This window comes from Lissotriton helveticus, chromosome 8, assembly GCF_964261635.1.
Source record: "Lissotriton helveticus chromosome 8, aLisHel1.1, whole genome shotgun sequence".
Lineage (NCBI taxonomy): Eukaryota > Metazoa > Chordata > Amphibia > Caudata > Salamandridae > Lissotriton > Lissotriton helveticus.
This window is the reverse complement of record NC_136069.1, coordinates 1,170,467,598-1,170,485,808: the sequence shown is the minus strand read 5'-3', so window position 1 is coordinate 1,170,485,808 and position 18,211 is coordinate 1,170,467,598. Positions and strand designations below refer to the sequence as shown.

General features: G+C 43.9%; 1 protein-coding gene across 1 annotated transcript in view; it reads right to left on the bottom strand.

Moving 5' to 3' along the window:
* The window catches only part of LOC144773195 (protein-lysine methyltransferase METTL21C-like), a 111,708-nt gene extending 95,365 nt beyond the window's left edge, over positions 1-16,343 (bottom strand). The window contains exon 1 of the mRNA XM_078658082.1: positions 16,201-16,343. Within this exon, the coding sequence (XP_078514208.1) occupies positions 16,201-16,255 (55 nt within the window). The 5' untranslated portion in view covers positions 16,256-16,343. The remainder of the gene's footprint in view (positions 1-16,200) is intronic.
* Between the last annotated feature and the right edge of the window lie 1,868 nt (positions 16,344-18,211).

Here is an 18,211-nt window from a genome sequence, read left to right as displayed (position 1 = left end):
GGGAGCATCCGCCAGGGATGCGGCGATCCCGCACCTGCAAATAGGATGCCATCGCCACTGTGACGGTGGCATCCCCCATTCCCAGCATTGTGGTGGGCGGTGCTCACAGCACCGCCCGCCACAATGCTGGGAATGCACATTGTGCATTGGCATGCACAAGGTGACAGGCACAGCGTGGTGCCTGCCACCTTGTCAATGCCGAAGTAGGGGGTACCACAGGTACCCCCCAAGTGCAGCCTCCACCCCCAACACCCTGGGGGCCCGCAACAGGAACCCAATAGCAGAAACTGCATACCGTTTCATGTCGGCAACGCCGCCATGAAAAGGCTGCTCACTGCCATGATCATAATATGGATGGCGGTGTCTTGCAGGCACCACCACCATATTCAACACATTCTCCGCCCGGTCAACGAGTCGCTCGGCGGAAATGCGGCGGACGGTTATTCCGTTCGCCGTGGACCCCCCAGCCATCCTAATGTGGCGGGGGTCATTCATGGCAAGATGGCGGCCGAATCTCCTCCGCTAGGTGGGCGGAGGCTAATGCCGGCCCGGCGGGGGCAATCCACCCGCCATCCTAATAGGTCCCTAAGTTTCACCTTACACTGTATCTATAGTGATAGTTCTGCTATAAAAAAACAAGCATTTGCAATGCAATAGGTCTCGCATTTGCGAGAGTTTGAGCTGTTGGCATTTTAAATGACAATGCCTTTTACTTACATGCTGGGTTTTAAAACATAAATAAAAGGCATTGCCATTTACAATGCCAATAGCTTAAACTCTCGCAAATGCGAGACCTATTGCATTGCAAATGCTTGTTCCTATTAGAGCTAGCTACAACTGGTGAACAAAATCACTTTTGACAAGCAGAGCGTTTCCTCGCCATTGAAAAGAAAAAAGCCTGTGCACCACCAGGAATTTACAAGAAGCACCTGGATGTGGTTTTCTTTGCAACATGACACTTTATACATTCCCGTGGAGGACACTGCCCGCACAAGGCCTGGCAGCTAGGGCCCAAGCCGTGCCTGCTAAAATGAAAGCAATGTTCACTTAATGCAGCCATTCACCACATGAGAGGCGAGCAGGGTTTTTTAAAATTCCTTGAAAATGCAGGAGCTGCCTGTGGATTAGGTCCACCTGCAATGGGTTGTGAGAATCACTTGGGCCTGGGTGTTCCATAAACCATGTGTCTAACCTCTGCCGGGTACAAGCGGCGCTTGCCTAATTTGAGGAATTGGCGCTCCCAGAATTGCAAATCTAAATGGCCCATCAACCACATTTCACGAAAAAATGAGAGCAAATACACAATTCCAAATTCATCGGGCAAAAATGCACATTATCCCAGAGTCAGCCATCAAGCATGCAAAAGAGGCACAAATGTCCACTCGTGTAATTCCACCAAGGCAAAGAGGGTGTAGTCGAACACCCAAAAACGTCTTTTGATTTTGTTTTCCCTGTGTATGGTGTCCAGAAAACAAGCAAACTACTTGTCAATGAACAAATACATTGAAAATAAAAGAGACGTTTGGAAAAGTTCAACTGGTCTCCAATAACTGACAAGTGGCCTCAGGAGGCGCGAGTCCAGGGCCAGATGCCGACGTTCCATGGATATGCCATGGTGCTCCTTGGTCTGACTGAGCCAACCCCGGGTCAGTTTCAGGCTCACTTTGTTCCGTTTCTGTAAATCTGTTGTCAGTTTCAGACACATCCTGAGACGGTTCGGACAAATAAATGCCATAATCAGACAAATGCTCTATTCTTATTACCCGTTCAAGTATCGTGCTTAATGGTTTAAAGATTGCATGTCTTGCCACCGTCCAGGATTTACTGTCTGCGAACGTGTAGCAAGGCGGAAAAGACGGAGTGCACGAGCAAAACAGACGCCGTGCACGAGCAAAATATACAGTCCGGGTGGGCGGGGCCCAAAAGGAGACAGGGCAGGAACAAACAAGCCACACTCCAAATCAAAAGAGCGCGTTTAACATGAAGTGTGACGCGCACCAATGAAAAGCATGGGCGGAGCTCTGACCCCACTTCCGAAAGCAACCCGACTACAATAGATATCTCAGAGTGACAACGCATGTGCTGCAACGCTAGGCGAGACCTAAAAATAAGCTTAGTGTTTATTCATTGGCACATTATTTACAGTAACAGGGTGCCCAGGGGTTCTGGTATTTTAAGTAGATTCCATTCCAGCAGCTGCCATTTTCCTGTTTCTAGTTTTCTTTCTTTGTTGCATTTCTTCCTAATTTGTGAACAAGCATCTTACTTATTATTTTTAATTTGGTTTCTAACCTTTGCCTAGTGATTAGATGCCTAACGTATAGGTTGTGCACGATGCTCTAGTTGTGCTGGATGGAAAAGCTACCTAACCCGGGTGCATAAAAAACGAATGGCTACATTTGACCTAAAACGCAGCCTTCTTTCTAAAAACAAATCCTCTTTCCACCAGTTTGTTCATGCTACACTTTAATGAGCAAGACTCTCCATCAGGGTTCTCTAAGGTACTTTAAAGACAAGCTTAAGATCTCAGATGGCTAATAATCTGATCTCCCCCTAGAGGAAACCGTTTAACTCTTCCTTCACAGCCCATTACCAAAGCTCAGGAATCATCTCCAGACTTGGCCTTCTCATCATAAAAAAAATATATCAATGAAAAAATAAAACCACAGCTTTTTGCCTAAAATATGGAATCCTAAACTATGCCTGCCCAAAAAACAGTAAGTGCATGGGCCCAGTATTTTTCCGAGGAGCCCGAATGCCAAGACTGCCTAGTTTTTTCTCCTTTTGTTGCTGCTTCGCTATCTTACTCTTCTTTCTCCTTTCTCCCTTTTCCGTCTTTCCCCTTTCATGCTATGGACGAAAGTCTGTTCGTGAAAATTAAGTCATGGTCCCAAAAACCTATGTTTATGCTTAACACCAGTAGCCACTAATATAGATTGAACCTTGCACTGAGGGGTTCTGATCACACCTTGTAATATGGATGTGACTCCTGCTTTTTACCTTTCACAGCTTGTCTTGGATAGGCTTGTACTCTATAGATAGATAACGTATCTATCTATAGAGTACAGACCTAGACTAAAAACACACACAGTTCTTAGAACTAATAAATATGATTCCGGTGCTTTCACACAGGCCAGTCTTTTTTCATTGAACTTTACTTATCAAATGAAAATAACATTTTAGAAAAAATAATGTTTAGATCAATTTGTAAAATGAAAGAAATAGTGGCTGTTGTGTTCGTGCCAAGAGAAGAGGAGGGTAATATTGCTAGAGCTGTCACAGAATCCCATTTTGTGTGTGCTACACCAGTGAATTCTATCTTTTTTTTAAAGTTTCCAGACCTTTTGACAATAGACAAAAAATGTATGTGACCACTTTCTATTTTCAGGAGGTCCTGAGGGCATGACGAACAAGCACTGGCAAAACCAATTAAGTCGAAAATTGTCTGCCAGACTTTAGGCTTTTGTCAATACTTAATTGTTCATGTGCCTTTTACAAAACCTCATTTTTGGGATGTCTGCCAGACCCTCATCAGTAATAAAAAAAAACATTGGCTAAAAGTAAAAGAGGTTTTGGTCACCAAAGGGCACATATTGCCATAAAACCCCCTGGCACTGAATGGAACTACTTTATGTGTGGATGTGCTCCTTGTGACAGGACAGAATGCTGTCACTCATGGTGAACTTAGCGAGTGACAGAAGTGGGCTGACCCACTGCCCCGTGGTTTTGCTGTATTGGGTGGAAGAAAAATGTGAATGACAGTAAAGGGCCAGTGGGTGAAGAGTGGCTATAAGTAAGTATAGTGTACCTACATGTTTAGTAAATTCAAAAGGTCTTGGCTAATCCCAGACCCCAAAATTTGGATTTATCTGACAAGCTCCTAAAGTTGTAACACTCAGACTGCCTCTGGGATTTTCTAGATTAAGCTTAATTGGCAACATTGCAGTAGACTTGACACAGGAAAATTTTAGTATATGCCAATCTGCCAAAGTTGTGGGTAAGCGCCTAAAAGAAGGCAGAATTTTCTAAATATTACTGCAACTTGAAACCAGAAACATCTGGTCGGTCTATGCCTCCCTGCTAATGTTGTGGGCACGCTGATGCATGCAAAAAGAAGGTAGCATCTTCCAGTCTGCCAAAGATGTAGATGAATGGATGTCAAATAGAAAATTATTGAGCCATTTCCCAAAGTCATTTTTCACTTGCATTTGAAAGCGTACAAGAGAAATTCCTGCTGATCCACAAACATCTTATAAATACGCACACTTGTGCAAATGTGCAACAATAAAGTGTATTCGGAACAAGGCCAGATAAAAGGGATGTCCATTCCATATTCACAAAGGGATTTACAAGGAGCACACTCACAGACCCAACGCACTTGCACTACATCAAAATAAACATAACACACATAATACATTTTGTTTTTGTGTAGAACTTTTATGAACATTTTTCTGCTCTTTCTAAGTGTTGTAAAATAAAAAGCATTACAATGGACTGATTTTATGGTGTTTAATTCATTGACCCACAAAGAATGAAAGCCATTGTTAACATTGCCAAGATTAGAAATTGTAAGCTGCACAGTATTATGATCATTTGCTTTTTCCTAATTCACTGAAACCTCAGACGGGAATTTCATGGACAGTGTTGGCTGTGTGGTTTGTTCTCTTAGGAAGTGGGAATCAGCTTTGCATAGATCGTTTCCCATTGGTGAGAGGCAATGCCAGTTTCAGATGGTCACAGGAGTCCTCATACTCACCTCTTCCACTCAATAACTATATGTTCTCTTTAACTCTGCTCCATATTAACTGTGTCGAATGTATGCCGATGACATTCAAATGTTCCTGAATTTACAAATGCAAAATCATGGTTGTGACTAGGTCCTTGGTAAGGTCTATTTCTAGTTGAAACCAAAGTGCACTTTGTGGATAGTCTTTCTTTTTTCAGAATATAGCAATTAGTTGTCTCTCAGCCTATAACTTTTAGTCAGTCAGAGCGTAAACCGTGAATGGTAATGGTCCAGTCTGTAGGACTAGGGAACCTCAGGACACCTCTGATGTAACAGAGACTTCCTACCAAAATATCGGCAAGACACCTCCAGCAAACATCCGTCATGGCTGGAAAGATGCAACGTAAGCGCAATGGCAGTACGCAGCATTGAAATCTCACTTTACTCCATGTAAGGAATGCTTCTATATACTTTAGGAACGTTGAACCAATGTGTCATATTGTCCGTGCCTCGTATGGGACGCTCTCCCACCTTTGTTGATAAGGTCATTTCTTTATTTGGTATCTTTCTTTCAATATCCAGTATATGTCAGAAATAAGTCCTCCTGGTAGGGAATTGAGGTAGGTCAGTCCCCCTCTGTCTCCAGACACTATTAGGATCTTTCGCAGAAGACACTGTCTCCCTTGTCCAAAATGAAGTCCATCAAATGCATTGGCATAGCTTGTATGTCTAATAATGAAATACTGCCTTAGATTGCTGGGAAAACATATAGGACCCTTGGTAGTTTATTCAATTTTAGGAGCATATTTACGCCCCACCCAAGAGATACAGAGAGCCAACTTTCATAGTTTTTTTTATAGATCTGGTTTTAAGGGGTCAACCAATTAGCCTCTCTCCATTCGGTTAGTTATGCTCCAGCCCAGTTATCAAAATAAATGTGATTCCATTTAAACAATGAAGGGGACTGTAGTCTAGGCACTTTTTGTGATGGGATCTTCATTTTAAGAACCACAGAAGTTTTGCTTTTTGGCTTCAAAGTCAGACACGCTCACAAGTGATCAAGCTTCTCTAGTTCTGCTGGCAGGGAGCAATCTAGGTCCATAAAAGAAAGCAACATATCATCAGCAAGGAAAGACAGTTTGTGCTCTTTTCTTGCGAATGGGATTCCTCTAATCTTGGTCTGGGTCCTGCGCTTTAGGGACAGTGATTCCAACACCAGGGCAAACAGAAGGGGAGGGAGCGGGTAGCCCTTTATAGAGCCCCTTTGGAAGGAAAACTGGGAAACCTCTGTCCATTCACCTCCATTGTCACTGTTAGCCACTTATACCTCATTAGGATCCCGTCCTTAATTTTTTCACCCAGTCATATCTTGTCCAGGGGTGCTCCAGAAACTCTCCGTTTACCCGATCTATTACTCTGCATCTAGTCATTATAGTAAAGCCAGTGATTTCTTTCTGTCCACTGTCTCCACCCAGTGGGCCAGTCGCCTAATTATATCACTCGTTGTCAATGCTTAATGATAGCCAACCTGATCTATATATCAAGATCAGCATCAGGTTCTCCAATCTATTAGTCAGAATTTGTGTGAATATTTTTGCATCTGTTTTTTAAAAGTGATATAGGTCTGTAAGAGGCACCATCCTCAAGGCTCTCTCTGAGCTTGGGTATGTGGCTTATATCTCCCTCGCACACTGTAGAGTTTAGGCGCAAACGACATATGAAAGTATCGAAGAGGGTCATTAGTGATCGACCCAGCTAGGGAAGAATTATTTGTAGAAGGATACTGGGAACAGTCCTTACTTGGGGTTTATTTTGGGGTACTTTACAGGCATTCTCATACTTCAGTCATATCTAGGGGCTCTTCAAGGGGTCCCTGATTCCCCTCGAAAGGGGCACATGCCCTTAGATAAGCCCGATCTCAACAATCACTCCATGCCATTAGTGTAGATGGCTTATAAAAAATACTCTAAATGTTATCTATCTATTCATAAACTGCATGAGATCCATCTTGTCTCCCAACCCCAGCAATATGAGTTTTGCGGTTTGAAAGCAAAACCTTCTAGAGACGAAGATGCAAATGTTGTCTCTCTTTTCTTGGAAAACTGGTCCTAACCTCAGGTGTGGGGTTTCCATTCTATCTATCTTATTAATTGGCCCACTATAATTGCTATCCATGTGTAGTTTTCAGTGAGTGCATTTGCTTATCTGGAGTCTCCAGGTACATAATTCTGCTGTGAAGGTGTTTTCAGGTATCCTATCCTCTCTTGCGATGCCATCCGTCATACTGATGGCCACCCCATTGTTGCATTGAAAAAATAGTGGTAAGGTGCCTGAGGTCATGTTAGCCTTAAAGTACTCCGTTTTTTCCTCAAATGTTTGCATTAAGCGTTTTTATAGACGATTAGACAAGACAGAATCAACCATCAGGCACCCTCCCGGGTTGCTGCAGCGGGTGTTTGTTACAGGCGTACATAACCACAATCCTGGATACGAAGTGACAAGTTTCAAACCATCAAGAAAACCATTTCCCCCTTGACCGCTTTAAAGTGCACTTTGTGAACTGAGTCTCAGAAGGTGCTCACCTGCAATCACAAATACCTTTTCCAAGGACCCCCCTCCCCCCCCCCCCACACACACACACTTCCCTCCTAGGACATCTTTAAATAAGCTCAATCTGAGCTCGATATGTAAGTGATGGACACCTTCGATAGAAAAGGAAGAATATATGTGATATAAATATTTAATTTAGAATACGTGGCATGCACATGGGAGTAGAAGGATTAATCCATAACACTGGGATAGAAATACCTCAATGAATCCACCATCTTCAAATCTGTCACTCCTTTGTTTACTCTTCCAGAAAAAGTGCCTGTAGTGGAGAGTGATTTATGGGTACTAATGAGTTTGGGATCTCGTGCCAAGTTAAAGTCCCCCCCCCCCCCACCCCCCACCAGTTGTCCTTGTACAACAGCAAGTATACCATGCAGTACTACAAGTAAGAATGATTCTTGTGCTGTGTCTAGTGTGTAGACAGTTATGACAACAGAGCGCTTATGATGAAGCATTAGTTGGCCTTAGTTTGCCTCTGATTAGCACACCCTTGTATCTCTCTTAAAGCTAAGTCCCTACCCTTCTACATGCCTGTTTAAAGATAACTGCACAACCTGCTGTTCGTGAATCAGCAAAGGCACAGAACTGCAGGAAATCATCTGGGTCATACTACCTAGCATAACACATGTGTGTTGCCTTTTACCTGGATAAATTAAGCTTTTTACATTACGAGATAATACCATGAATGGAAACCTGGCAGTGGGCTTTTGGAACTCCTGCAGTGTTATGACTCCAATCCACCAACCCTACACCCACAGTTTTGAGACAGTCTAGGGCCAAATACCAATCCGATCTCCACGAGAAACCTCAGAAGTGGACACCAACTACCTTACGGCAAAATATTGGGCAAAGCAAAAAAACTAAACACAAATGCGAATGGAAAATTCTTGAATTAATCACATCTACTGGTAATTGTTATGGACCGCATTCCAGTCAATTGTTTTTGATCGCTCTGTCATGACAGAAAAGGAGATACCAAATAGAAATCAGACATTGACTTGCTCTTATTTGACCTTTTTCGCTTTTCTCCCTAAAATCAATGTTTCTTTTGAAGAGTAAGGGGAAGCTGTTAAGAGTCCTCATAAATTCTTCAGAATAGAATAAAAGTTCACCACAACCCTGTGCACACAACTGCCATCACTCGCATGCATACACTTAACAACACTCTTGGCACCTTCCTCGCTTACAAAGTTCTGAACAGTAGACCAACCACTACCATCCACACATCTGTCCTGCCATCCTGCGACAGCAAAGATCTACAGTTTTTTGTTTGTTTATATAGCGCAAACCAGACCAGAGACATTGGTTATCAGAGCGCTTTACATAGCACCAGTTTCCTTACAGAAGGACACATTTATTTTTGTTAGGCACAGGGAGATTAAGTGATTTGCCCAGAATCACAGGATGTTGAGCGTCGTTGCAGAGACTCGAACCTAGCTGTAAGGGTACATCCTCTCCCCACAGTGGCTTCTCATTAATGCCACTTAGTACCACAGAAATCCTCATACCTCAACAACCATGTGCCATAAGCTTCTCATTCCCTCTCCCAACACAACTAAAATAATGCCATTACTAAAATGCCTCAAGTCATACAAAGACTTAAATAACCCATGCCCAGCTTCTATTCTCTGTGCACACATATGGCCTATCACAATAATGACCTTCATACATAGCTGCCTCAAAGTGGGTCATTCCCCTCCTGCCTTTCAACATGCTAACATGGAGGTTTGCCCCAACTGTGAGGAAATCAGAAAAGTTTTCACGCTTTCTCCATCACTCCTGTTAGCAGCAGAGATTCTTCTTGACATACGCCTCGGGCGGTCCCATTCTTTCCTCAACCATTCTCATTTGTGAGGAAGGGAACGGAAACAACGCTCCTACTCCTCTCGAGAGAAATCACAAAAACAACTAAGGAGCGTCATACCAATGAAGACTAGAAAAAGAGCAAGCATGTTGCGACACTCACAGTCCAGGATCAACTGTGAGAGAAGCCTCATTAGGTTGTTCAGAAAGCCCTCACTCACCAACCTAGTTGGTGACATGCTTCATCATCGGGCCCCACCAAGAGTGGCCGAATGCCACCCTAGGGTGCTGCAACGCCAGGTTACTGCGGAGCTGTTTTTTTTGTGATACGTGAAGTGTGAATTTAGTGATTTAAAAATGTCCCAATCGTGTCCAAAAAGAAAATTATTAGTTTTTTTTATCGCGATAACGTGCTATTAGCAACGTTTATCTCAAAAGCGATAAAATTCCCGGCGATAGTGGCAAAATGCGTGAATATCGCTGAGAATACAGCGATATTCACGCATTATCGCTAACAGGGTCTTAGCCATTATATCCACCTCCCATTGGATATAATGGCTAAGAACTGGTCTGAGCAGGTGTTAGTTTTTGAAGATATCCGCGCTTAGCATGAATATTTCCATCGCTACGCCTGTGTTGGTATTAGGCGATAGCGATAACAGGTTGAGTACGCCCACTTTGCATGTCATTAGCGATAAATATCGCTGACATGCAAAGCGGGCCCCAAACCGCTCGCTATCGCCTATAAGCTGTCGCTAACTGCTGTTAGCGACAGCTTGCTAATAGGGCGATAGAATTATCGCCGCTAAGTGGCCGAAAACGGCCGCTAAAGCGGCGATAATTCCCTATCGCCCCCCTGGATAATATGCCCCTATGTTTGTAAATTTATGATGACTCCCTTTGACGCAATGCAGCGCAGCAGGTTGCCTTGCCGCAATGCATTGCGTGAAATGTTAGTAAATCTGCCCTCATGTGTTAACCCTTGCCTAAAAATATCCAGCAGGATTAAACCTTACAAATTCAGGAAACGTGTTATTACTAACCCCAGTTGCACATTAAAGCTAGCCAACCTCCAGGCACCCCCATTCTGGCCTCATACACAATCTCAATGGAGAACTTAAGTGATTCAAAAGCTCCATTTTGGACCAGAGTCAGAGATTAACAATAGGCGATCGATCATTCCTGGTGCATCGATTCACCAGTATAGTGCCTTAAAGCTCCCCTTAGTCATCGCATCCTTTCAACATTTCTGATCAATCCCTCAGTGTGCTGTAATTAAATTGATAGTGCAGTATTGTGATGTCGTAGGATCCTGATGTGCGATCTGAGAGTGATGGAGAGTTGTGACATTGGAGGAGTCGTGGTAGTAATGTGGCATATCAAGTGGTAGCGCAGTGGGGTTGGGTTGGCTACTAGCAGTATGGGGTTAGAACAATGTTTTTGCATAGTAGGATAGACTACAGTGGTGAAGTTGTGGTGGCTTAGGGGTGAGAATGGAAAGGTGTTTGACAGGTACTGTGGTTATATGGAATGCCAATACAATGCTGGGATTGGAATGCAGAAGTGTGCCTGGTGGTGTAGTGCTAGAGTTAGTAGTTTGGTACTTGGTGATTGTGTTGAGCTGAGAGGGGATAGTGCTGTGCTGATGGTTGAATTGCAGATTTGGCAGCTTAATGCAGTGCTAAGCAGTAGTATTATGATGAAGACATTGTTGGTAGTTGATAGTGCAGTGACAAACAAAGATAGCGTGTCAACACGAAGTAAACGTATGATGGTGGGGGAGTGGTATTACGGTAGTGCAGTAATAGGAGGGTTAGTGGTCTCAGTCCAGTGACCCAGCCACGCTTGGGACTGATGACCAGAATGGCTGTCACATTGGTGTCAGTTCCAGTACCTGACCCCAACATGGCTGAGAGAACTGGACTGGGACTTATGTGTGGTGCATGCGCATATGGCGTAACCGCCAATTACAGCAATCAGAAAGCTGCACTGTAGTAGACCAGTGACAATTCATAAAAGCTTTGCTGACCAGATGAGTTCTTCTAATGCTCTAGCAGAAACATTCACTCTATAGGAGGTACAATGCTGGCTCGCTGGTCCAAAAAATGCCAGCCTTGAAGGGCGCAGGGCCCATAAACAACCAAGTACCAGTCTTAAACTATCAGGTTTCAATGGTTTTCTGCCTGTTCCCTTTCCTGTGTGGGTAGCTGAGTGGTTAGCAAGCATGATTTTAAGGAGTCAAAGGGGGAGAGTTACAAACATTTTGCACTGGGTTAGCCTCACATTTGTAACTGCAACATTTGCTTTCCAGTAGAAAAAATTAATTTTTTGGAGGCTGTGATATGTGTTTTGAACATTGCCACCTTAAGGATTTTGGATCCTTTGGCAGGACATACTAAGGGGACCCCTGTCTGGGAAAACTTCAAGTTTATTACCCATGTTCACATCATTCAAGCCCTTGCAAAAACAAAACAATTTTGGATTATTACAGTTTAAGATACAGGACCCCCAAAGGCTCAAACTGCTGGCATCTGTCAAATACTACCACAAAAAGCTTAAACATGCATTGATAAAGCCATTCCTTTTTTTTTATTGAATCTAGTTTTTATAGTCTGGCAATAGCACTTTACCTGGAACTCAATGTCTAACCAGTCTATTCTTCCAATTCTAAAAAAAAGGCACAGGAGGAGTGTGACTTGGTGATTATTTAGTGAACTATTGCATATTGAAATAATATATATGCACATAGAGCTTGAAAGGTAGCTCTGAATACCGGATATTCAAAATCAGGAAAACTCCCCTTTAACCGCTGTATTCTTTCTTCATCAGTCAAAGCAACAAACAGCAAAGTGACCTAACGATAGATTAAATTGATCTCAGCACAGGCTATCATTCTAGTCCAAACCACAGGTCCTAGGATCTTCATCATTCTTTTGGGTGAAATTTGATCATTTCCTCCTTAACATAACGTTTATTTTTTTTAAAGCGCACGTTTACCCAGATGGGTATCTTGGCACTGAATAACAAATGTTTATCATTACCAAACTCAATGGTACTCATTTTATCGACCTCAGAAGGATGAAAGGCTGACTAGACCTGCCGGGATTTGAATCTGTGACCATGAGGTCGAACACAGGAACTTACAGTAGATGCATTAGTCCACTAAGCCACCAGATCCGGCTAAACTAAAACCGGCCCTGATTCTATTTCTCGGCCTTGTCCTCCTCATGCTCTTTCTATGTGTACTTATCTGGCTAGATAGTGAAGCCCAGCTCTGCTGAGTAAGAGAAATGGGAGTGAGCAGAGGACAGAAGAAGAATAGAGAGGAAAAGACAGTGGTTAAGCAAGAGGTGAAGTAGAGGGAGAGGGGTAGGCATAGAGAGGAGGTAAAGAGATAGGTGAGGTAAAGTGAGACGCAGGGTAAATAGAGAAAGGCTAAACAGTCAGAAAAGATAGTGAGGAAGAATGAGAGAGAGGCACATAAAGAGGAGGAGAAATATAGGTAAAGTTTTAGGGTGAGGTAGAAAGTTCAAACGAGCTACAGGTAGGAATAAGAAAATTCTGAGAGAGGGGGTGGTGTATACCGAGGGTGATATAGGAAGAGGTAAGGTAGAAGGAGAGGTGATTTAGATAGGGGTAGAGGCAGAGTGAGGTAGAGGGATGAGGTGGTGAGAGAAGTACAGAGAGATACAAGGTAGTCAGGGCCAGGGGTGAGGTAGTGAGAGCGGCAAAATAGGAAGGGATATAGAAAGGCAGTTTAGATAAAGACTACTGACCCAGAGTGAAAGATATACAGAGCGAGTGAAGGGTGGACAGAGACGAGGTGCTGAAAGAAAGGCGGTGAAGTAGGGAGACAGAGGGGAAATTGAGACAGAGAGGAGGGGTAGAAGTAGATCGATGCATAAGGTGAGAAAGGGCTCGAAATGGTGAAACAACAAATAGAAGGGCGGCAGAGAAAGGCAAGATAGACAAACGAAAGGAGAGAATGATAGAGAAAAGAGGTAGAGGCAGGGGTAAAGGTACAAGTAGAGCTACAGAAGAGGTAACAAGAGAGGAGTAATGTAGTGAGAGAGGTGAGGACGAGGGAACAGATGTAGAAAGAGAGTGTGCGGAGGGGGAGAGATGAGGTAACGATGAAATGGAGAAGTTGAGAGGTTCGGTATTGAGAGAGAAAAGAGAGTTGGGTAGAGAGAAATGAGGTAATGAAAGAGATGTGAGGTATAGCAGGAATTATTATTTTTTTTTTTTTGAGAGTTTTTTATATAGCGCGAACTTGAACCGAACCGAATCAGTTATCAGAGCGCTTTACATAGCACCAGTTACTTTCATTTATTTTTTTTTAGGCACGGGGAGATTAAGTGATTTGCCCAGAATCACAGGGGTTTTTTGGCGTCGTTACCGAGACTCGAACCGAGTTCCCCAGGTCCGAGGTCGAGCGCCTTAGCCGTTAGGCCAACCCCTCTCCCCTATTTATTGGGTAAATAAGTGAGGTACAGAGTGGTGAGGCAGAGAGAGGACTCAAAGAGAGGCAGAGGAGGTGAGGTTTTTAAAGATGGGTAGAAAGAGAGGTGAAGTAAAGAGGAAGATGAAATTGAGAGAAAGGTGAAGAGGAAGAGGGTGAATGCATGGAAGAGAGATGGAAAATAGCAGTGAAGTTCTTGGGTAGTTTTCAATTCTGCAGCAGGTGCAATGGCATCAGGGCCCAGTGGTGTGAGGGGTCCACTAAACCCTGAATGTTGCTTTATTTTTCTACCCAATGAGTAGTCATGGCCCATTCTCTTTACTTGCACTAGGGCTAATGGCACACTAACCATGCCTCTGTGAATTGTAGAGAGGCGGCTTTAGAGGAAAGCGAATAGTGGTAGAGAGACATGGTAGTGGGAGGAGTTGTAGCAATAGGCTCAGAGAGTAGGGAATAGTTACCTAAGAGCGTGAGAATGAGGTAAACAGAGGTGGGGTACATAGAGGAGCATTTCAAGAGAGTGAGGTAGACATAGACGCGGTACTGAGAGTTGAAATAGCATAAAGGGGTAGGTACATAGATATGTAGAGATAGAGAGAAGTGAAAGACGAGTGGTGAAGTGGAAAATGTGAGGTGAAGTAGAGCGACATGACACAGAAAAAAATATTTGTAAACTTAATTGCCACCAGCTGCTTGAGAGCACAAGAGTTAACTTTGGGCAAGCTGAGCATGCATTCTAAGATTCTTTGAAGTAACTGTGCACAGTCTTCAACGTAAATAAGAATCTGTGGACAGATTTAACAAAATGTCCCACAACCCAGCGTAGCAAGACACCTTGCTACGCTGTGTTGCGAGACAGGGAGAAGCGTGAATGTGGTATATTTAACATTATATGCCGCATTCCTGTCCTCTACTTGATCTGGCGCACTATCTGCTGCCTAGCGCCAATACAGGCATTCTTGACTGCAAGCGTTGCAGGCAGGATTGTTTTTGTGGAGCTAGGTACACTTTCATGCACACTTTCATGCACAAAAACAATCTTCTGAAGCGTTTTCCTCTTTTTATGTGTGCTGCAGAATGCATTACACATCGGAAGAGGAAATAATGAGGAGGAATAAATATATTTCTTCTTGGAGATAAACATATTTCTCCTTGTTACGCCTCCCCTGGTTAGGTGTAGCATTTTGACGCATTCTTAGGTCTACTACTCATAGTAAATTTAGGGATGTGCCAAAATCCATGCATGGAAGCGTGGGAACACCCACACTCTACCCATGGAACTCCTCTCTAGGGCAGAGTAACGCAAAGGCAGTGACTTGCACTGCCTTGCATTACCGCAGAATTACCAAGCCACGCAGCGCCATGCAATGTGGCCTAGCGTGGCTTGGTAAATTTCTTTCTAGGTTTTGCATTGCTCTGCGTCCCCATGTAGTGGAGAAGTGTGGCTCAATGGTTAGAGCGGCAGACCCTGATGCAGAGGTCTAGCCCGGGACCAGGGTTCAATTCCCCACCTTGGCGGGTCTTGAGCTCAAAAATTCCCCGGACCTGATAATTCTCGCCTCGGTGCCTATTCCAATCATGGAGTCCCACTCTGCAACTCTGGGCAATAGCTTGCTTAATCTCCACAACGGCCCCCACAACGCTAAGGATGCCTGGCATCCACCTTGGGGGTGCCCAGGAGTGGACACCTCACAGGGAAAGCCAGGATGGGTTCCACAGCGGTATTCGTACAAGCGCCTTGAGACCCTTGCGGGTGAGTAGTGCGCTATACAAGTATCAATTTACATTTTTACATTTCCACGTGTGGTGTACGAGTGATGCAAAACCTTTGCTACATCTGGCCCCAACTTTTTTATGCTCGCTCTCATTATGGTGGGACTTCTGGGACTTCCTGATCACTTTTGCAAGGTGGTGACCGCTGGCAGATGCCCACTTTGTCCATGGCCTAAAGCGGCTCTCGATTTGTCCATCCTGAACATATTTGAGAAATACAGACAACGACAAATGAGAATGTAGATTTTGGGCAGAAAGCTGAAGCCGTTGTTGAAGTGATATAATTTTTAAAAATTCGGCGTTAGGGAACGAAAGGCTGAAAAACCGTTCAGAAATACTGTTAAATGTTGATATGCCTCATAAATCAATTTATAAACGTAAATGGCTACTTACTAAAACTAATAATATTGTGAAAAAAACGTACTCCTGTCACTGCTAGCTGTGCAGTAATGCAAGTATCCAGGAATGTCATTTACACTCTTACTACACACGAGTATTATCTCAACAACTAGTTAGTAAAATCCATGTCAATTTTCTCTGTTAATATTTTTTAAAGCATTTATCATGAACAATGTTGTCACCATGCATAACATTCGACATGTATTCTCACTCAAAGCATTGAAGTGCACAGTAATAGCAGCAACAAACCAAAAACTGCATGAACTATAATATCTTATTAAGAGAATAGAGTAAAATATTCGATTCATAAATAAACATGACAACCATCTGTAAAGGGCACAAAAAGGGTAAAGTAAAAGATCTGCATCTATATTACCCCTCTGGTTTGGGGGGCATGCCTCCTTGCCACAATCGGGGTTTTACTGACCTGTTTCTGCCTCTTGAGTACCATTCACCTCTTCTTCTGGACGCCGAGCATCCATCGTTAGATAGCTGTACCGGTGAAGCAGACAGAAACTGCTTGGCAGAGCACAACTTAAACAGTGCGCGTGCCCCGTTCCAATGGGTGTTCAGCTTGCTACCCTCCCATATCGCTGCTTCCCCCCTTGTTTTATAGCTCGCCACCTAACGCAGACAACACCTGCTCCCGATCACGTTGAGCGGCAGAAGCCCTTGCATTTCCTAAATACCTGCGGGCTTTTCTCTAGTAGTCACAGTGCCTGTGACCGGGAGGTGGTTGGTGGGGGCGAACGGTGGGCACAGGGGAGTTAGGCATGTTTTCCGCGCCTCTGTAATTAATAGCGCTGCACAGCACTACCTGCCAAATTTATTCTGGGGATGAAATATGGGCGTATATTCATTTACAATATTTACAAGGCAGATGGCCAGTCCTCCCTTCCGAGGCGCGTCGTGACGTGTGTATCTGTATTCCTGCTGGTCTCTCATTCACACGTACGACGCATGTTTGTGTATGAGGCCATCCTTACCTCACATGCCGCCTTCCTAGCGGTTATCTGGCAGCAGGCGCCTGTACCATATGCCCGGGGTAGTACAAGGGTGCAACGACAGAGGTTTCTGTCAGAAGTCTGACGCAACTGCCTTCTTTCAGAAATCGCTTAGGTGCATCTCGGGTGATCCGGGAGTAGACATGAGGCCCTGCCAACTTCCAATTAGCCGAGTGGTAACAGCTACTTAAAAAAAAAGACATTCAGCACGCATTTAACCTCTCGCGGCAACCATTACCAATGGTGTTTTGCACGTCGACGGATATTCCTGTTTATACTTCCCCCGAAGTGAGAGTTATCTATTGGAATAAATGAAGGCACTTTTGCACCCGGCGCAACGTCACTTTTTTGACGTTCCGGTGGCAAATGTGCCTCTGCATATTTAAAATGCCAGGTAAAGCCACTTTACCTGACTTTTCATGGCCTTATAAATATGTGCTGCTTTCACGCAGAACACTGCGTGAAAGAGGATTCCATGGGTGTTGCTGTGGGTGTTCCCATATTGTAAATGACAACATTTTTATTTATGTGTTGGCCTTGACAACATAAATAAATGGCATTGTCATTTACAAAGCCAATAGCCTACTAGAATATTGCTTAGTCTGGAGAGGATGTCCTCATTACAGAAAAACCTCAATCTGAGCCAAACATCACAGTCTCTGATAGCGTTGGATGTGATGACCTCCCACATTCATCTACCTCTGAACGTCAGATTGCATATTCTTTTATTTATTGTAGCATTTGTATAGTGCATCTGTGAAGGTCTAGAGCAATAGAGTTGTATTTTTGACACATGGTCTGGCTGCTAATTGTAAGGCAGCTCTGAGCGAGGCCGATTATGTAAATGGAACAGTAGCCAGTTTAGCGTTCCTAGAGTCCCCGCCTAAGATGGTAAGTGTATGTACAGCAGTTTTAGGTTGGTCGGGTGAGATGAGTTTACTGCATATGAGATCACTGCAGGAGGGTTGCACAAGAAAGGGCCACGGGCGTGTGAGGTGAGGCCAGGGATCAGTTTCTCGTTTGTTTGCTCCACAGAAATTAGCCAGTTTCCCAGCCCCAAATGACCACCATGACAGATTCCCTTTTGATAGGTTAGGGAATGTACTTGATAGCGCTGATGGCATAAACAAAAACACACAGGACATCTTTGAACGAATACAGATGGGTAAATATGCTGTATATGTAACTGGCACATGTAGGCATGCTGTGTACTCCTGGAAATGTTCATTCTTGTATGTGTTTAAATATGTGCGCGCGTAGGACCAATGGGTGCTCTGTCAGTGCACGCGCCATTAAAGAAGCATTTAATTTATGAGTGTCTACACACCAGCGTCAGCACAGACTGGTTTTATGTTCATATTTATTCTCCTCTATAAGGTGAACTTTCCCACTCCGTTACTGTGCGCGTGTACGTCTCCCCGTATTGCACTGCGT